Source organism: Melopsittacus undulatus, chromosome 4 (genome assembly GCF_012275295.1).
Source record: "Melopsittacus undulatus isolate bMelUnd1 chromosome 4, bMelUnd1.mat.Z, whole genome shotgun sequence".
NCBI classification, from domain to species: Eukaryota; Metazoa; Chordata; class Aves; order Psittaciformes; family Psittaculidae; genus Melopsittacus; species Melopsittacus undulatus.
Window position 1 is genome coordinate 92135853 of NC_047530.1, and position 21780 is coordinate 92157632.

The 21780-nt window shown below is 43.1% G+C and overlaps 1 protein-coding gene across 1 annotated transcript; it reads right to left on the reverse strand.

Annotated features, from left to right (window-relative positions):
• Positions 1–1355: 1355 nt before the first annotated feature.
• Positions 1356–15281, reverse strand: LOC101869289 (annexin A8-like). Its single transcript, XM_005153901.3, has 13 exons — positions 15138–15281; positions 14988–15026; positions 10799–10889; positions 10441–10535; positions 9179–9292; positions 8267–8357; positions 7581–7660; positions 6902–6961; positions 6273–6366; positions 4358–4453; positions 4055–4113; positions 3079–3201; positions 1356–1741 (listed from the first exon to the last, which is right to left on the reverse strand). Exons 2-13 carry the CDS (start codon positions 15006–15008, stop codon positions 1685–1687), a joined length of 981 nt encoding a protein of 326 aa, XP_005153958.1. The 5' UTR covers positions 15009–15026; positions 15138–15281; the 3' UTR covers positions 1356–1684.
• Positions 15282–21780: the final 6499 nt, after the last annotated feature.

The window sequence follows — 21780 nt, forward strand, 5'->3', positions numbered from 1 at the left end:
GCGAGGGGTGCTCATTCACCCGCCCCCTCCAGCGGATGGGTCCCGATGTCCCCGCTTGTCTCCCGTGAGCCCCGGCCGCGGCGTCGCAGAGCGGTCTGCGCGCAGCCCGTCGCCCACAAGGTGGCGGTGTAAGCACGGGTTTCTCCGCAGCAGACATCCTGTCCGTGTCCTGCGTGCCTCTCTGGAAATCAACGCCTGAGCCCGCTCTTAAGAGAAAACTGAAGAAAGGGGGGGGGGGGGGGGGGGGGGGGGGGGTCATCAGTGACGATGGGAGCAAGTGACTCTCCCAAAAATCAGGTGGGCCCTCTGGCCAGCAGAAGGGAAGTGTAGATTCTCTGTCCTTTGATGTCTGCAGCTGCCCCACATCCCCCCCAAAAACTGAGTGAAGAACCTCCCGTTGGTGTTCAGTCTTGAGACACACCTATCCCAGCTCATCCTCATCCAGGTGAGAAACTGGGATATCACCGAAAACACAAGCACTTAAAGAGCCAGAGATTGAAACCTCTTCATGTTCATCTGAGGAATGCAGATACCCTGACCCCAGGACTAGGTCCTGGAATCCCCAAGACTTTTTGAACCCTCCACTTGCCCTGCACTGGTTCCTGCTCATTTCAGCAGTTAAAAGGAGGAACCATCCCTGCTGCCAGAAAATTAATTCACTTTATCAGAAAAGCTGTTTCTCTGAACACAATGGCTTTTGGTAAATATGCATTTAAATGAGTTGCTTTAAATGTGGAGAATCGCTGTCAAGGCAGACCTGAGCTTCTCAACACACTTCAATCTGTTCTCTCTCTATCACTGTGCAAGTCTGGGGCCTCAATCAGCTAGTGGTAGGTGCAGTCATGGAGGTGGGAGAAACGACCAAACAAGTCCACTGACTTCTGTGAAGTTACTGTGAAACCAGGAGCAGAAATAGGTCTGCTTCCAAGAGCAGGATATCCTATATTCACCAAAACCAAATTGTCTGCCCCAGTTTTGATTTTCCTATGGTCTGACATTGATGTCACACCCTGAACTTGTCAGTCTTGCCCTACAGACATTCACACAAAGAAAGAGGAAATCAGTCACATAGCTTTTAGCTTTCACATGCCTATGGTCAGTTTGGCTCTGCCATTCCCAGCTCCTGGGAAGCCCCCACTCAAGTTATGCAGATAAGGCTGCTAAAAGAGCCCCTGAGGACTGACTTCTCTACTCTGACCCATGTCCTAAAGCCCCATTAATATCTGGCATTCCTTCCAGACCCACTCTGCTAATATCAAATGATAAGTGCTCTACCAGCTTGTCCTAGTGAAGTTATCAAGGCTACGGGGCAGCCCAAGCTTTGTAGGGTTGTTAAGACCTGTGGAATACCTACAGAGATTTTAAAAAAGCCTTTAATTTTAAATCCAAGTACCAGCCTTTACAGTGTGCTAAAAGAGAAGGGAAATTGCATAGAACAAAATGGAAGCAAAAAAGAAACTTTCCCACTTGGGTATGAAAAACTGTTGGGGTAGCGAATAGCATTTAGTGTGTAATGAGCACCCACATCCTCCAGAGCCCTATAGAAATCTTGATCATTCATTTGATCTTCTTTTTCTCCCCAGCTGGATGAATGGAAAGATTTTCTACAATGCACATTTTCAGATCCTTGTTCACTGTTAATTTTCTTTCTGTATCCATTTCAGCATCTTCCTCCTAGATGTTGTCAGTCAGTGCCACAGAGATTCAGCAAGGCTGTCTTGTAGTCGCCACTGGTGTCATCCTGACAGGAGAAAAAAAATGAAAAAAGGTGAGCGTGGAAGTTCCTCTGCATGCTCCGAGTGCTGACTTTGTCAGTCCATGGAATATGTCCACACAGGAAAAGGACTTTGGAAAGAGCAAGCCAGACTTCAGCAGTATTTCTGCCAACTGACACACCATCAAAAGCAAGTGGAGAAACGAGGCTTGTAGCTGCCACCTGAAATAACATTTATCAAGTCAAATTCATTTCTTTGGAATCCAGGTGAGGAATTTATCAGGGCTACATCCTACAGAGCGGCACAGACAAAAGTCAGCATGAAAAAGAGGAACCAACCCTGATGTGTTCAGATTTCATATCCCCAAGTATTTGTGTAGCATCCCTCCCCTACAGGAAGGGAAAGGGCAATATTGCTAGCCCTGACACGACATCTTATAAAAAGCTACAGTTGTGGTCATTTTGGTCTAGAGAAGCACTACAGAGAATATCACAAGGTAAAAAATTGCTCCCTTTGACCGTTTTGTGATGACAGGTGTAAAGCCCGTTTCACTTCTTGGAAGGAATGAATATTCCATGCAGACCCTTGAAGACTGATCATTAATCAACATGACAGACGCTGACAGTGTCAATTAGAAGAAAGGGCCTTCATTATAGAACCAGACTTCCCATGGGGACTGCTAAGGATAGGGCTTCTGTGCCATTTGCACTGAGGGAGTGGAATGTCCCAGAGTCCTTAAGACAAATGGTAAAACCCGTTATTTCAGCCCTAATAGGGGAGGGACATTCACTCTGAGCTGAGACTCTAACCTCAAAAGCTACAATAAGCTTTGACAAGGTTCAGTTTCTAGACCTATCTCACCACAGTATAGGCCAGGCCTTTGTTTCGAATAAGTCAGCTAAAGGATAAGTCAAACCAACCAACCAACAACAAAAAGAAAACAAAACAAAGAAAAACAGCACTGTTTTGATTTATATGGGACTGACTTGAGGTAGTTAAGGACAGCACAGAGAGAGGACAAAATTGCACAGCAGTGTGGGAAAGGTGTAACAGTGAGAATTAAATGAATCTAGATTCATCTAGAAAATCATTAAATGCATGGATAAAGAGTACAGTCCATGAAAAACCTGGAGCATCTCTCCTCGGGTTTGGCTTTGCTCAAGTCATTTCCAGAGAAAACAAACTGACTCACCTTTCAGGTATGTATGTCTCCCAAGGAAAAGATTGTTAATAGGCCTAATGAAGGAGAGCTTGGCAGAAAATTGCATTTTTACTGAAAACAACCATGAAAGCATCCCACAGTGCTGGACAGGTTAGGAATGTGTATGATGGCTAAGAACCATCGTATCAAGATGCTGCTTACCATAATCATGCTGGAGAGAGTCTTTCCTGCAATACGCTTGAATTCAGCCTTTATAAGATTTAAGTCAACTTCACTTCGAGAAACGATCACCCTTGTAAGAGTCCCATTATTGGTGCCAGCCCCCTGCAATAACAGATATATCAGTCTGTGTTATCAGTGGATGTTCAAGGGATAAGCTGTTGCAAACTGGTCCAAGACAGGAGGAGTCATGTTTCAGACATTGGTTGGCACGTGCTCTGCAGCACACCTTCTGCTCTTTCTGGAGGGCCAGTCCCTGGGGGTTATTGTCAGTACCACAAGCCCATCATGGAAGTGTGATGCAAGTTTTTGCGCACGTCAAATGCAAAACCAAACATGTTATAGAGTTGGATGTCAGCATTGAATACATACTTGTACTTCTGCAACATCACCCATGCGACATTTGGCTTCAACCAGTATTGACTAATCACTCATAGGAAAATTAAGTTCATGTCAAATATCAGTCATCTCAGCTTTCCACAAGTTTGGGAGAGCTGTTGTCCTTTACATAACAGTTAAGAGTTACAGGGCCACAATCTGCAGATGCCTTATGTGTCCCCATTTGGGACTCTTTCATTTTATACTTCCATTGAGAGAATTGTTTCCTAGAAAGAGAATATTGTGGTCCAGTCTATTATATCAACATTATGGACAAAAATTCCACCATGAACAACCTCCTAGAAGAGCCTTTTCCAGAAGTTTTGTCCACATTTCAGAAAGTGCTACTGGGCTCCTTGCAGACTCCTAAATCAGAGAAGCTAGACTCCCTTGGTATCTCACTTTTAAGAGGTATTTTTCTGCCTAAGGTGGAGGAAGAGATCCTGCTATTACCTGCAACAATAGCATTAAACTTGACTGATTTCACCAAAACCTTGCCTCTTCTAACTTGACTTGGTGGAAGCCAGGTTACAAGTTCAGGTCAGTATGAAAACAAGTATGTTACGCTGAAGAATCTTACCTTTAAAGCATGGTACAGCCTCTCTGCAAAGTAGCAATGGACACTCCTCGTGCATTTCACTAGGCATACAAAAGGGCTCAATAAGAATCGATTGCAATTCAGCTCAGAGCAGCAGGTAACAAGAGATTCAACATGATTTCCAATAATTCAATGTACCCCTGGGTTCTGAGTTTATCTTACTTAAGAACCCTTTAATTACTACCAGATGCCCTTATAAAGTAGACCCATCCCATAACAGTTACCTGCTACAGGAGAAAATGTAGCAGACTCAGACAAAAGAAAGGGAAACACAGCCACTCTTACCAATAGCCAGCATGGCATCCTCAAGTGAACCACAAGTTTCACTCTTGATAGAATCTTCTATGCTCTTACCAGCCAGTTTCTCGTATTCTTCAAACACTGTTGGAAACAAAGAACTTCAACTTTTACCAAGCAACTGCTCAAGGTTTTTGTGCCCAATATTTACAGGTATTGCTTAGGTACTGACATGAAAACATAGATCTCACTGAAGGAATGGCCACATTTTCACCAACTTCAGGAGGCTTTAGTCAAGCCCAGAAATCGGCTACAAAAAAAGATGGCAACGTTTGCAGAAATGCAACCCATCCACAGGTCTTAATTCCATGCCTTAAGTTGAACATGCGAGTTCAGTCACTTCATGTGACTTCATGATGCCCCTTCATCACTGTATTTAACCACAGAAATGAAGCAGACAACAGGAAGTTAAGTAGAACTCAACCATGTGGTCTTGTGTTTGTTGATGCCACTAGCTTCAGCAATCAAAACAAAATCAAATTAAATCTAGGACTATGCTGCTCATTGCCCTTGGACTTTTAAATGATGACAACAGTTTGGAAAAACTTACTATTTCAATCAGAAGGAAAAAATCCCCCAAAATTCTCAGAAAAGATGAGCAAAACACAGTTGTAGATTCCAAGGTGTTTGGACTCCCACATTAACAAAAGCTCAGCAACAGCGCTGTTGTTCACCTTATGCACTCCAGATACTCTGGGGTTCAGATATCAGTTTTGATTCCTAGCTTTCAGACTAACAAAGAAGGAAAACTACTGTGTAATGCAGTGGGCATCTTAAAGAAGTTCGCTTGGCATTCAAGATCAGATACCTAAACACTAAGATAACTTTGGGGAAATGTAATAACACATAACAGATAGATGGATACAATGTCCTCAATTCAGACCTACTTTCCATATTAATATATACGTAAATATATATTTGCATATATACATATATACACACAGATATATATATATCTGCAACAATTACACTCAAGTCTCAAGTTTTAAAGAGGAACAGTTACAGGTTGCCCTAGCACAAAGGAAACTACCTGCTTGGTGATATGGCAGGTTTCAAAGACTGGTTGCATCCTGACAAGTAGTTGAAACTCAGTTCTTAAAGACAGGCAAAGCTGAAGACTAGAGATCATTCTTTTTTGTTTTGTTTCCAAATTTAATCTCCCAGCAGCACTAAGAAACACAAGGGGGAGCTGGCCTCAGGGCCTAGAAAACAACTTCAGAAGACCTCAGCTTGAAAAAGCTCAGATATTATTTATCACTGTCTAAATTTATCACTTTATGTCCACATAAAGTAACACATATGGATTTACACAGTACATGTCTAACAGCTTAGATTCAACCAATATAACAAAATCTGTCAATCAGTTTTGGACTGCCTCAAAATTCTTGAGGTGACAAAGCCAGGTCTCTGTTGCACTGGGCAGTGGGGAGTTGAAGGCTCCCTTACCTGGATCTGGGTTAGTATGTTCACTTCCAGCAGTCTCTGGTGCCCTCAGAAAAGCCTGAAGCAGAAGTGCAGGGTGCACCCTGGGATTCTCTATCACTGAATAAACAGCTATGTTTCCAGTGATTTTTTTGCTCAGGAACCCATAACCAAGAGGTCATGGATCTGTCCACTGCATGCTCCTACCTGGTTAAAAAGGGACTATCTCTCTCCTTGGGTTCATGAAAAAAACTATACCATCCAGCCACCACCATTGTATAAGGGATCTCAAGTAAGCCACTTGATTTTCAGCAGTGGTAAGCCTTTGTAAGTTTTCCTGAAAGCTGCTGGCAGCTTTTGGTCACTGAGTGACCAAGAATGAGACAGAGTCAGGTATTTACTTCTGATTACCCATCTCTCCCACCTATATTCCTGACTCTTTGGCTAATGATGTCTGATTTCAGAGGCGAGTGCTCCATACCTTTCAGCAAGTGTATGGCACTCCTCTTGCACAAGATGGTGATAAACTGTATCTCATCGGTGCCCCGTATCTTCTCTCCAGCAGCATGGAGAGTCTGTAATTTAACACACAATTTTTAGAGAGATGTTCTCTGTGTGTAGCTGGTAAAGGATCAGAGTTTGGTTTAAGTTAGGGTTAGGGTGATTTTAAGTAACCTGAAACACTGTGTGAACTAGACTCTCATAGAATTGTTGCTTATTAAACCCCTTGACTGTGTCTTCTAGTCAAATTGGAGCAACCAATATCTCCAACCTTTCCATTCCTCCTCCAGCTGTTGGAGCAGACAACAAGACTCTTAGGTTTTCTTCTCTATTCTTTGCTGTTCCACTCTACCATACATATACTTTCACATATTTAAAGCGGATCTGAGCCCAAGCCCAGCTCTCATCACTCCTTTTTGGAACAGCAAGGCTCAGCAATGCAGGCAAAATTGAAGAACCCCAAGTTGCTTCTGCTTGAAGACCACCCCTTCCCAAGCTATTGTGGCTCCAGCCTTCTGCTGATCAGGACTCTGTTGCCTACTGAAGCACTTTGAAGTTTAAGACAGATGGGATGCAGGTATATCATCAATCACGAGCATTTGGTAGTACCTCTGCATCTTGGAGAGCCAGTGCTGGATCTACATAGAAAGTGGCATTGTCCCTCTCACCCTATGAGAAGAAAGAGAAAGGTAACCACTTTATTTCACGAAGAAACTTCCATATATAAGGATCACGGCATATATTCTGAGCAAAGATCAATTATCCTGAGAACTATTTATTTCTGCAGAATACTCAAGTAGTAATGTTTCAGACAGCACAAGTACTAACTCCCTCCCTGAGAGGCACTGAAATCAGACATATGAAGCAAAGTCAAAAAACTGCTAAATTATTCTGCTGGTAGGCAGGAAAATTTGGAAAATGTGGTAAGATAAATGCATCCAAATGCACTCAGCAGTGAGAACACAGCCCCTGGAAGGCTGGTGAATTAGAGCTGAGGGGTATTATTTTCCAAGGCCCTTGTAGAGCACAATAGCTTTATGTGTATGTAAAAGTGAGGTGTCTCCCTGTGGCAGAGCTATGTTCCCAGCTGCTAAGGGAGGGAGGAATCCCTGTTTCAGTCACATTGAAGTTGAACCACAGATCCAGCCAAAGTCACACATTTGTCTCTGTATTGCCTCTTCTACTGCGAGTCTTCTCCAAAAAAAAAAACCCAAAACAAAACAAAGCAAAAAAACCCAGGAAGAGAACAATGCTTCATTTGTTGTTCATTTCTCTTCTCTAGCATTACCTGAAGAAGGCAAACCAGAATCTGTTCCAAGTAGCCACTTGTTTCTGATTTTATGTCTTCTTCCAGATCAGAACCATATTCTACCCAAGGAAAAGAGGACAAGGGAAGGATTTGTTATTTGGGTCACATAGTCAGGGTATTGCCAGTCACTCAAGACATACAATACCTGACACTAGTCAAGAAGGTTGCTAGGGAAGAAGGACAGGACTGAGATCAGCTCACACCCTCAGTGATACCCAGGGCAGCATTTGCAGCAGAGTTGGTAGCTCCACTGATATCCAAGGCATAAACACATATTTAACATTACAGATAGCAAAGAAATAGAAAATATTTACAAATACATATTTGATACAATCTTGATGGAAGTTTATTTGAAGGGGAGAAGCAGCCAAGTGTATAGCTACAATTTTGTTTGCATTCTGACAGTAGCATGTGGCCAAGTTGAACCAAACCTGATTTGCTGACCTTTTCCTGCAGCTGAGTGTAAATCTGGAAAGGGAATTTAAATTCTGTCAGGATAGCCATGTTCTATTTTGCCAGGCTGAAAGCAGAGTTAGGCTGCACCTTCTTGCTTTTAAAAACACCAGCTACCTGCTGACAGTGCTAGTTGGTAACACCATTCCTGCTGTGCAATTAGACAGTCATACATTGCTCTGACCACACAGATCAGGCCCCAGGCACTTTACCTTCTTTGTACGCCTTGATTATCTCTCTGATCTGTGCTTTTGTTCGGGATGCCAGGATCTCTATGATAACATCTTCACTTGTTCCCAAACCCTTTAATAGAAAACATAGGGGAGAAATAAAAGTGGAGAAAGGCATCTAGTCATGGAGTGAAATTTATTGCTGGAGAAGTACTGTCATATGAGGAGTCAAAGCACATAGCCTAGTGCAGCAGTGTTGGGCTGCCTGATGAGCTGTGAGAAGCCATCATGATGAAAGCTGGAGACACAAAGCACATTTGGTCTGAACACGGTTTTTTCTACTGGTGTGCCTAACTCACGAAGGATGATTTTATCTAACCTTTCACAATGCATTTCTGCAATGCATTTCTGGATTTGGATCTCTGATGACAGTGTTAGAGGGATGCAGTGGGACAGACCAATACTTGTCTAGTTAGTCCATCTTTCTACCATTTTAATAGACCTCTCTGCATCTGAAACTTGAACTGCATTGATAGGTAGGATCTCGACCAAACCCAGCCTTGCCCTCACGCCACCACTTCTTGATTTCTTAAGGGTTTCATGGCTCAGTTGGGACATCAGGGCAGTAGCTTTGTGTCACTGAGCTCTGTTCAGGAGAAGCACAGCAGAGAGCAGCAAAGAAATGTTTAAATAAAGAAACAATCCATGGAAGTTCATTCCTTGCCAAAACCAAGGTTAGTTTGCTTTTGCTTTCCCCAGGCAAGATGAGAAATGCATGTACAGAAACTCATTCAGCCCAGATATTAAAGCAGAAATTCCCCCCGGAATATGCATTGACAGTACAATTAACTATTTCTCAAAGGCTACTGCTAATAACAAACATAGTCATGTAGCAGTCCAGTTATTGTACTGCTTCCATGCTACTACTTAAATATCAGCATGCAATTCACTTACCTTCATGGCATCATAGAGCTCCTTGGCCTCATACTTGAATGGGGAGTACATGAGAGCTACAATGAGCCTCTCAAAGTTGCCACTCAGTTCACACTTCAGGCTATCGATCAGATCCTGTTAAATATGCATCACAGAGTTACACAAAAAGCCTCATGGGATCTTTTTACTGCCTAATGTTGTTTCCATCGCCATGGCCTACTGTAAGGAAGCTGAATGACAGTATTGTGTTGATGGTTTATTAGAAAAGGTCCTGGGACTGGAAAAGGTACCTGTCTCCAAAATGAGATTTGTCTACATACTTCCACATTCCCTGTTGTCCCACTACTTAAGCATCTCCCAAGAATTAATTAATTCTGCAGAAGGGTAGGGAAGATTAAAATCTTCATCCACTCTGTTTTACTCAGTGAACAGAACCAGGCAGTTGAAGGCCTTTAACTGAATAAAGTATGTAGCTTCACACAGAGCTGATTCCCAAAGCCTGCATATACACATGAACCCAGGGCTTCCACAGAGTCAGGCATGTAGTCTGTCTGAAGATAAACTTCAAACTTTCCTATCCCTACAATGCATTTTTGTTATGGTATGACTCACACTGTTTCAGTGGGATGTGAGCACTCTCTATTCATTGCCCTATACTTGCCACCCCCGTGTTTTCTTCCCTTTCTGAGGCCCTTTCATGGCAGTCCCCTTTCCAGCAAGGGTCACTGGAGACTCCAGAGTAGGGCTGGTGGCAGAGCTTGCTGATGGAAAAGTTTTCCCAAATGACAGTAAGATTTTACCAAAGACAGAAAGATAATCACAGGAAAACATGGTTGTCAATAACTGCAATTTGATTCAATTTTCAGAATTTCCAAAGAAATGTAATTAAATAAGTTTTTAAATTGAGCTTTCTTTGGCATTTAAAAGGACCCCAAACTAAACCAATATTTTACTCAAAATGCCACTTAGAAAAGTATCCATTTTTGTTGCAGCTTCAAAAAGAAGTTAGACTTGAAGTTAAAATAACAAATAAAAAAATATTTTTAAAGAAATATTTCTAGTAAAAAAAAATTACAAACTTTGGGGGAAAACCAGGTTTTCCAACCAAAAATTGATTTTACACATTCACCCCAAACCTCACAAATAAATATTTATCCACTTATTTGCAGAAGACCTGCATATCATTTGCATCATGCTTCAGGATGAACTGTATACCCATTTACTACATTCATTTACTGCATGCACTGAAACAGTGACGGAATATGGGTTTGGTTTGGAAGAACCTTTCCAAACTGTGCTTTGAAGGATTTGGCAATCTCTTGACGCTGTGCATTGCTCCTCTTGGTTAGGACATCAATTATAGCCTGTTCATCAGTCCCTGCAGAAAGCAACAATAAGCCATAAGCACAGTACACAGGATAAGTTGAGACTAGTCCAAAAAATCTCAATTCAAATATTCAGACAACCTTTCCTAGTCCATTGTCTTCATGTAGAATTTGAAATGTGTACTGAAGAAAATTTAATTTTTAATTTTCCACATTAAAAGTGATATATCTGGCTGCAATTTTCTTAAGGAATCGCTTTCAACTTGGCAATTAAAGCAGAGCATAGAATTTACACATGAATTTGGAGTCAACTCACCAAGCCCTTTCATGGCCTTGTACAGAGCCTGAGCATCAGGTGTGGGGTCAAAGTTTAAAGCACCTGCCACAGACTTGCCCTCTGCTTCACTCTGAAAGAAGAAAAACGTAGGACTTTTCACCACTGCTTTTCATCAGCTGAAGAAAAAGTATTTTGAAAATATGTTAATAATATTTGTTGCTTGTACATGGGGAGGGAACTGTAAAGTAGAGGGATTGGTTCAAAATCTCTCAGCAGAGCAGAGCTCCAAAGAGAGCACAAGTTTCCTGCCTCCATCTGCCTGTACCAGCCTTTGGCTCCCGGCAGAAACATGAAGTGCAAATCATTAATAGTGACACTGCTGTGACAGTCATGTGCTGATCACACACCATTTTCTACTTATAGCAGCTTTATTCTGCTGCTCCTGCACAGCTGGTTTCAAGAAAGAAGCATTTCCTCTGAAAAGATTTGGGCCAAGAGATTACTTTGAAGGAGAGATCCATCAGCAGGAGTGCAGGTTTTATGTTCTCACCTGAACCAAGGGCCAGCTACGCAGGAATCCTACAGACATCTAAGTTACTGCCAGTGCCAGACTTCCAGGGCAGAAAGACAAGACGAGACTTATTCCAGTCATTACAGGGTAGTAGGGCCATCAAAGAGAACTCAGGCTTAAGAGCTTCAATTTAACATCAGCTGTTAGTCAAGGGCCTGGCTTGAAGATATTTATGCATCTCTAACAGTATGGTCCTATCAACAGGGGAGTACGCGAGTGGTTAGGCATAGAATCATCACCACTTTATTCCAGTAATGGACATTATTTTCTCTTTTTTAGCAGCAGAGATTTAAGTTGCTCTAGGAAACTACTATATTCTCATAATCTTAGTTGCAGAGATAGGGTTAATACTGTACTAATGATATCAGTATGACCTGATGGATTTTTTAGTGGGAGTGGTTTCACAGTCAGTGAAGTACCTTCAAATCAGAGCTTACAGACCAGAAGGAATCACTTGGTTGTCCTATCTGACTTGCATAACACAAACCACCAAATGCCACCCAGCAGCCACCTGCTATGATGCAAATCCCTTCTGCTCTTATTTCCTGTGAGAAACAGGGCTTTATCCCTATCTCCCAGAGCCCTTCCAGGTCATTCAAGCCCTCCACAGAGATAAAAAGCCTCCCCAGGGGAAAAAGCCTTCAAGTGATCCTTGACAGAAAAGCTTGCAGAAATTTCCTTCAGGACCTGCATTTCTGGCTTTTAGCAAGAGGCTGGAAGATTGATGGCTGTGTGCTCAGGAGTGTCTATCAACAACTTCCAGGTCTAGCCTAGCTCACAGCTGGAGCATGCCCACATTGTGCTGCACAGATGCTCAGGCTGGCTGAGGGCAAATTAGCTCAGGTGTCCTTGTCCAGTGCTTTGCCAGTAGATGTAGCTGACACATGTTTGCATGCCAGTCTCTTTGCTGGTCAAGCTCTGGAAGTGGTGACAAAAAACCAAAGGGCAATGATGGTTGTTGAGACAGGCAGTATATTCATCAATCAGCAAGATATGGAGAAGTTTGCTCTACAGCAAGCATATAGACAGACTTCTGTGCTACCACATCTTGCTCCCAGCTGAAAGAGCAGCTGTGGAGGGTGTCAACAGAAAACTTTTCAATAGATGCAGCTTTGAATCCCAGTGATTACTTAGCATCAAGTTTAAGGCTGTGATGAAGCTGTCACTGCAAAAAGAGTGGTGACTAAAGCATTACCACCCCCAACAGTTTGTCGTCAGCCTGGAACAGAGTTTGGCTGAGCTAGCAATTACTCCTCTAGTGCTCTGTGAAGTCAGCCAACACCATCACAGCTACTCTCAAAAGCAGGTTACGCTCATCCATCTGATTTTGCTCTGAAAGAGATGGACAATGGTCTGTAGCTGCATGTAAGGACCATATCAGAGAAACACTGGACACAACTCAGTGAAAGACGAAGTGCAAAGCTGAGCTTTCATTTGAAGGCAGCAGAACAAACTGAACAATAGTCATCTTTGACACTAAGTCAAATAAACATTGACAGCCCATCAAGGCTCAAGTGGCACACTCATGATTCAATCATAAGACCTCATTCTCTGTCTACATAATTGTTTCAGCACAGGCTCAATCACAAAAGGTTTCCAGAGAAACCCTGTTCATTTTGGTCTTGTTTCTCAGATGAACTGAACCTACAATTACCTAACTGAAATTACTCAAGCCATCTGTGTAACTTGCATGTGAAGATGAATAATTCACACGAAAGCAATCGAATCAGTGTACTTCAGACATGATGCCCTCAAATGTTTTACCTATAAATGAAGGAAAGGGAAATTAAGTCTTCCTACCAAAATATTTTCAAAACTAAACAGCAGTTTGTTGAAAAGCTACAATTTGGGGACAGATGGGGTCACTGTTGTTTGGGTTGGGGTTTTTCTGGTTTTTTTTTTCTGTTTGTTTTGTTTGGTTGTGGGTTTATTTGGTTTTCTTTTCAGTAGAAAGCTTCTGAAAAAGTTTCACATTTTTTCGTTCTTTTTGGTTTTGAACTGTATTTTCTATGAAGGGTTTAGAAAATCAAAACAATTTAACATCCTTCCTTTGTCCTCTCATCTTTCTCTCATGCTTCTACTCCCCGCAACACCGACAGGTAAGAAATCACTGGAGCTTTCAAGAGCTTTTGTCCTTTTCTCACTCTGAGTTTTCAAATGATTTGCGGCTTTGGGCATAGTGGAGAATAGATCATCAGAAAAAGGAAAGTTGAAGTGAGAGCTACTCCAAACTTTGGAATAAAGAGAGTACTACTATACTAAACTTCCAAAAGGAAATACGGAGGCAGAGGGAAATGAGCAGAAAGGAAGATTACAATTTTATTTTTTTTTTTTGTGTGTGTGGGGGGGAGAGGATGTTAAAAAATCAACATAGGTTTTGAGATGAGGAAAGTTTCTTATCTGGAGCCTACTGTGGAAAAGTAGGAATTAGTTTGGTGTTCCCCACCCCACAAGGTGGTTTGGTTTTGGTATAGTTTTTTTCTTGAGTTCACACCCCCTAGTTGTGAAAATTGTAACTGAGAACAAGAAAATGGTCATGCCCATGCAAAGTGGTTTCTCTCTCCTTGGTGATGTATTGCACCCAAGGTAATACAATGCACTGCAACACAGCTCTCCTACACCTCATGGGTACCTTTGCTGGCAAGTGACAGCAGAGGCCCCTCACCCCCTTCTCAAACACCAGTGCCAGGCTTGGGAGAGGAGCAGTAGCACTGGAGCCTTCGTGCAGGCTCACCCCTTGCCCAGGCTTCTGAATACGAAGCCATCTTCACAACAAGCAGAGGATTTGGGACAAATCTTTCCAGAAACAAGACAAAAACAGTCCAGAGAAAGCCTGTGCACTACTGGCAGTGGTGCTGGACAGGGACTGGGAATGGACACTCTACCAGTAGTCTTCCACTGCATGTCTCCAGCAGATGTCTTCTAGGCTTTAGCTTATAGTTATCTGGCAGTAAAATCTAGGGGTAAACATGACCTTCCATGGGGCTAATGGGAAAGCTGCCATAGCTAGCAGCAGAGCTGTTGCACATCACCAGAGCTGCCTGGCACCTGGCCTGAGCTGTACCCTAGAGGCTGCCTCAGCATACCCCATGAGCATCCCCCTGTCCTGCCACATTCCTCCCAAAGCCACAAGGGTTTAGAAGCGAACATACACAGCATTTCTGGCTCCTTGCAGACTGACAGGGTGTTCAAGTCCACATCGTCATTGCAATATTAAAAACCCACCAAGGAAAAGGACACTGGCTTGATCCTATCTTCTGTGGCTACAGCCTGCCAGTGCAGCTGGGAGCAGGCCAGTGCCCTGATCTCACTGCCACATGAGACAAGAACTTGCAGACTCCATCTGTGGAGCTTCGTTGTTCCTCAGTACCATCTCCCTACATATACAGGCACACAAACACCCCCCTGCACCACTCTCAGCTGAAGGATCATAGAGAGTCTGCTGCTCTTCTTAAAGCCACCAATCATGTTAACACCTTCCTTAATCAAGATTTTTGAAGTGCTGAATACCATTTTATAGTCAGAAACCCAGCAAATAGATCTTGCTGTTTTTTAAAGAGAAACATTTAAATCCCACACAGTTCCTGATGCAACTTACAAGTTGCCTTATGGTGCAAAAAAATCAGGGTGTCTTACTTCAATATTTCCTCTACTTACCCAGGCCTTCCACCATGCCATTGCAGTCTAAGTCTGGGTCTGTTGATGAAGAAAAAATACACATATCACACCTCACAGTTAGGGAATCTGAGATTTGAAGGGGGTGGAGGGAGAAGAGGAAGAAACAAAAGCTCTTTTCTGTAAACTTACCACAAGTAAACTGGAATAACTGTACTCCTCAGGAGGCTTATTCCCTCTGGAAGCTGCAGAATGTAACTGGCCTCTCTGCTGGGAATACACAGGTATAAACCATCCTTATCTACAAATTCCATGAGGCAACGCCCTCAGACATGGCTCAACCTGTTTTTCACAGGGAGAGATCAAGTTGCTTAATATACGAGCCTTCCCTTGTGCGGAGCCAGCCCTACGTTCACCCAGTTGACTAAAGCTCATTGTAATTTTTCCACTGCTTCTCCCTATACACACCCTTCCCTCCTAACATTTTGGCCTCTGGCACAGATACAACATGCAAATTACAACCAGGTAATTTCTCAGTATAAAGCCCCACTGGGACATGGTGAGTTCTGCTACAACAGAATAAGCTGCTTACTCATTATTACCAATCCTTGCTACCTCTACCAATCTGGAATACCAAACCAGGATTCTGAGACTTAAGCCCTCCTCTACCATCCTTCCTTCGAAAGAGCTTATTAAACATCCCCCCTCCCCTCCAAAACAAAACCCACACACCACAAAGCCACACCCCACACCATACCATGTCCTTCCTACCTACACCTTACAGTAAAGCTCAGTAAAGCAGCAGACTATACAGAGATTGGGAGGTTCCCCCCATCCCACACCTAGACTTGCGTGGCATGAGTCAAGAAGCATCTCTAGGCTAGTACAGGCCCAGAGCATTTAAGGCTAATAACTTTCAGTAATGCCAACCCCAGCAAAGTTGTCATAGGGCTTGCTCTAGCTGCTGTGACATGTTCAGGCTCAGAAGTGGAGTGTGAAATGCTTTGGGTTTTTTTCCCCCTTTTTGTGTTTGTTTTAAAGAGAGAGGAACAGCTCTCAATGCTTTAATTTGGAGAAATGTGTCTGTGAAAACAGCTGAAATATCTTATGGTTGTAGCCATATTTTCCTGTCTAGACTTTTGTCAGAATCCACCAGTGACAGCATTTATTTATTTATTTTAAATGGAAAGCTGCCCTGATAGAAATGTTCCCACCAGTTATAACTTAACCCTTGCTATATAGGAGCCTTGTCCCCTCTCACATTTACAGACCCACATGGGATGCTGGGTAAACACCAAATTATGGTCCTCTCTCATTCCTTCCCACACACTGCTATTTCACTTTACCGAGCAGGGTCCTGGTGGCCTGGGAAGCTGCCCTGGCTATTCCCAAGAGAATGAGCTGTGTCAGCTGCTTCTGCCTCAAACACATCCATCATATGGTGAGGGCAAGTTGTGAAGGAAGAGGCCTTGCTTTTGGCATAATAAACATGCCGCTAGGGTCTGCACTAGCTTGGTTTCTAGCCATGTTTGAGAGGCAGGTTCAGCAGCAGCACACAACAAGGAGAGCTCATGAGTGGTCCTTCATTCCTCCTCCTCCTTCTCCTTCTCCTCCTCCTTCTCCTCCTCCTCAGGGTAAGGTGGATTCATAAGCAGGGTGGATTTGCTTTTGCTGGATCCAAGGCTGTGTCTGGCTGACTATCCCTGTGCTGGGATTTAATTGGGTCATCTTGCCATAGAGGTCAGCTTTCTTAAGGACTCCAAGGACAAAGAAGCCCTTCTAGACAGAAAATCACAGAGTTACGGCAAACAGCTGTAGGTCACAGAGGGGAGCAAAGACCAAACCAGACAGAAAATGGGAAAAAAATCCCAAGCAATCATTTTTACCAGCATGAGCTAAAAAGGCTGTGAAGGGGCACAACAGGGAATTTCAGTGCAGGAAAACACTGGCCAGATTTTAATAAATCAGTATGTATTGGCTAGGAAAGGTCTGGAGAACCTGAACCCTGCAGCAAAGCTCAAGGCAGCTCTGTGCAGCCTTCATACATACCAGAGCAGTTGGCACTCGCAGGCCAGTGTAGCAGGAGGCAGACAGTACAGTTCAATATCTCTTTTTTTTTTGTGAGGTCCTGTTAAACTGAGCAGCTTTAAACATGAATAGATTCATCTTCACTACACTTCTTGTCCCCCTCTTAACATACATGCTACGTATGTGAGTAAGCTTGCCTGTGATTCATGCACTTTACTACTCTGTATGAGACACACACATCTTTGATAGCACCAGTAAGCTCTGCAAGGCACAACCTCACATATAGCTCAGTGATACCCTCAAGAACGTGCAAAACTTCATAAAAGGGGCAAAAGATGTTGCATGGGTTCTCCCAAGCCTCACTGTCTCACACCCCTGCCCCTCAAGAGGCCATTTTTGCATCTCAGGGAATACTTCTTTTTGGAAAGTAAACTCCAAATGCACAAAGCTTGTCAATAGAAACTCCACCCATCATCATATTAAGGTGGTTAGAATTAGATATGGACCCTGATCCTGTTTGCTTGTATTGTAGGTACTGTGGTACCCCACAAAATATAGTAATCTCTCAGGCATCTGCAGGAAGAACACTGGGGCAGTGAGTCAATCATACTATGGGTACAGACACCTGCAGTGTCTCCACAGTGGACCTTTCTTGAGCCTCATTCATAGGCCTCCTCTAAGCTTCCAGAGAGTCCCTGTTCCCAACGATACATCTGGCACAGCCATCAGCCAACAAGAGTGGGCAGAAATCTCTAGCAGAATATCATGCACTGTAATCAGGTTTGGTCTGTGCATTTCTAAACCATTTGATTCAAATCAATTTTCAACTAAGACAAAACAGAGACACTATCAGCATACTCAGTTTTTTTGACTCTGTCTTTGGGACTTTCTAAGCTAGAATCAGTGACCTTGGGAGGTGTCCTTGATATATAGCCAGTGTAAGGAAAGTTAGGAAAGAAATCACAAGCAGGTTTTTTCTCAACCTTTTTCAAACTCCCAAAATACTTAATGCATGACAAAAAGCTGCTGGTAGCCTTAGACATACTTCAAGAAGCTTTTACCACCCATTAAGCTCTGGCAGTTCTGTCTTAGGCTAGATGAAGGCAGTCTAAAGGATGCCTTAATTTAGATTGAGAGTGACTCAAGTATTCCAGGGTGCAGAGGCAGCCTTCTTTCCCATCTGTAGATTTGTAGTCTGGCCCTATGCCTGGAAAATTTCAGACCATGAACTGACTGCTTTGGAGCATGAAGGCTTATAGAATTCAGGTTCTCAACTGTTCCGCAATTTCACTTACTCCATGGCTTTTGCTTCTAATAGAATTTTTCAAGCCTATAAAGAATAGCACAGCCCATTGAGAAATTTTCCCCAAAGTTTGTATTCTTTTTTTTTTCAGCCAGGAACTTGGACATTAAGTGGAATCATTATGGAAAAAACAGATCAAACATAGATATTTCTGTACAAAATTATAATCTGATAAATGTAAGGTATAACTACTAAAATTTGGGGAAATTAGAGCATATCCTTAAGGCCAAACAGCAGAGAGGTGTTCTGCTACAAGGCTAAAAAATGGATAACTTTCTCCAATCTAGTCTGTAGCAATACCATGTAGAACTTTACCTCTGATGAGGACCCAGTTAAGCAAACTGCATTGTTCTTTGTCTTTTTTCAGTGCATAAAAGAAGTCACCAAACTCATGCAGCACTATGCAGACATTACCCCCTTACTTACAAGTCTTTTAGCTTTACACTCATTATTAACACTTTGCCCTGCTTTCCAGTGTCTTACACCAGTCTTTTGTCCCATCATCTGCTATGTTTGCAGACAGGCTTGCAAACTCATTGTGCAAACTGCACTAGTTTAATCCTGAAGATTTTAAGCCACTATGCAAACAAGTCCAGAGACCAAACACTACGTCATGCTGCTGCTCCTTTTTCTTCCTGTTTATCACTACTTACATGGATAGGAGCAGCCAATGCCCTCACAATCTATTAAGCAAACACCCTTACATATACTAATCAACTCACCATCATCTGAAATCAGATCATTATATGAGAGAGCTGTGTAAATTTGCCAATAAGCCAAACCAAACAAAAAGTTATTGTCTGTTTATGAAACAGGTGTGAGCTGGGGGAAATGAGCAGATGAGGAAGGCAGAAGTCTGAGCAAGAAGAGCATCTATAATGAAAAAATAGTCACTAAAGCCTAAAAAACTTGTATTCACCTACCTAGCAGCTCACTGTTCACCCTGCCCTTTCTTCTCGTGCCTTTGAACCAGGTTTGACAGTGAAAACTATCTCAAAATAGGATTATTTCCATTTGAAAATCACTAGTGCATCTCAATTTTCTGATTTTCCTTCATTACTGCAATGTATTTCTCTTGCAATGCTGTGCCAAGTATTAGAAGAGAAAATTCCCGTCTATACGTTCTGAGGAGTGTTCAATCACAGAAGCTGCAATAGAGTAAAAACTCAGATCTTGAATCCTCTGAGAACCTTTGTAGCTCAGCAGGATGAGCCCCAGGGATAGCCAGTGCTGCAGGGGAGTGCACAGAGGTGTGCAGAGGTTGGTAAAGGGTGTGTGGGCTTCACCTTTCCAGAGCACTTCTGCTGCACAGTGCCCCTCTGCTGCCCATGGGAGAGGAGGATGAGGAGCTAACACAAACACAGCAGCTCTGGCTGAGCATTTTTCTGCTCATTCCTTTCTTGCGCTAGAGCTGCTGCCAAGAAATTCCTCCCAGTCACCCTAACAACTGTTCCCCACACAAAGGAGGTAATTGCTGCTCTTGTTTAACCCCAAAGACCAACAAAGAAAGCGCCTTCTGAATCAAAACAGGCAAAGGCAGCTTACTTGGGTCTGATGGGGACATGACAGATGCCAGGAGTTCACATGCCAGCAGCGGGTGGTAAGCAGCTTTCAGGAAGCCTTTGGATGCCAGGGTGTGAAATATTTTGTGCATGTCCCTATCTACCTCTATGGGAATTGATTTTTTGTGTAGTCCTTGATGGAATGTGCAGGTTTCTGCACACAATTACAGACAGTACTGTTGCTTGAAATGACCATGTAATGGAGACAGATTCATACAAAACAGCCTTAAGGGAGAAGAGAAAAAGCCTGACATAGTGAAGTGCAAGGTCCTGCACCTGGGTTGGAGCAATCCCAGGCACAGAAACAGGTTGGGCAGAGAAGTGATTCAGAGCAGTCCTGTGCAGAAGGACTTGGGGGTGTTGGTCGGTGAGAAAACGAACATGAGCCAGCTTCAGTGTGTGCTCGCAGCCCAGAAACCAGCCTTATCCTGAGCTCCATCAAAAGGAGCATGACCAGCAGGTCGAAGGAGGTGATCCTGCCCCTCTACTCTGCTCTTGTGAGACCTCACTTGGAGTATTGTGTGCAGTTCTGGTGTCCTCAACATAAAAAGGACATGGAACTGCTGAAACAAGTCCAGAGGAGGCCACGAGGATGATCAGGGGACGGAGCACCTCCTGTATGCAGACAAGCTGAGAAAGTTGGGGCTGTTCAGCCTGGAGAAGAGAAGGCTGCGTGGAGACATCATAGCAGCCTTCCAGTATCTGAAGGGGGCCTATAAGGAAGCCTGGGAGGGACTCTTCATTAGGGACTGTAGTGATAGGACAAGGGGTAACAGGTTAAAACTTAAACAGGGGAAGTTTAAATTGGATATAAGGAGGAAGTTCTTTACTGTGAGGGTGATGAGGCGCTGGAATAGGCTGCCCAAAGAAGTGGTAAATGCCCCATTCACACAATGGATGTTCACAACAAACAATGCAGTGTTCAAGGCCAAGTTGGGTGACAGGGTTTAGTGTATGGTGTCCCTGACAATAGCAAGGGGATTGGAACTATAGATTTTAAGGTCCTTTCCAACCCTAACCATTCTGTGTTTCTATGATTCTAAATACATAATCACTCTTTGCTGAAAGGCCCACTACTGGACTCAGCAAATCACAGACTTATCATGACATTGTCATCAAAAGAAACAGGTATAGGATTATACACAAGGAAGAACATTTTTCATCAGGTGCAGACATTTTCTTTTTCACCTGTAAAATGAATGGAAAATCTCTAATGAGTGAGTGCTGGGCCAGACACATGGCTTTCTGATTGATTCTGGTTACCTTCCCACAGCTGCAGAATCACAGTGACACTACTGAAGTCAGTGTGGTCATGCTAATTACATTGGTAACACTGGAGCTGGTATCCAGACCGCCCTTTGTGTGCATTCAGATGTTGTGGTGGACATAGCAAAGACATTTGAGTGTCAAAACCTTGACAAAGGGGAACAGAGACAAGGAGACCTAAAATGGGGCTTTTCTTTGTTGGGGACACAGCATTAAGTTTCTACTCGGGTACCTATGATCTTCATCACTTAAGCAGATCACTGGGGACACTTTACATGAGCACTTCCTTGGGCTCTTGGGCAGGAGCAAGGCTTTGACAAACAGGTCTGCCTGTGACAATTTGTGATTCAAGGTATAGGCAGGTTACTGAGCCATATCTCACAACACATCCTTCCCCTCACCTGGATGCCAGTTTCTGGGACCTGATGAAGAATTCACAGCTACTGGGAATGTGTGAGGGTGCATAGTTTAGTTTTTGTATTTTACTGTATGCTTATGCGATGGCTGTTTTTTCCTAAGAAAAACCAACATATTTCACAAATTGTTGTAACAAGAACAGAAAACAGGGCAAGTAATCTTATATCAGAGAAGACTTTTGCATTACAGGCACTAAAAATAGCCATAGTGCTGCTACAACAGCCAGCGCTCCTTAAGCTGAAGGCTGTGGTCTAGCTGT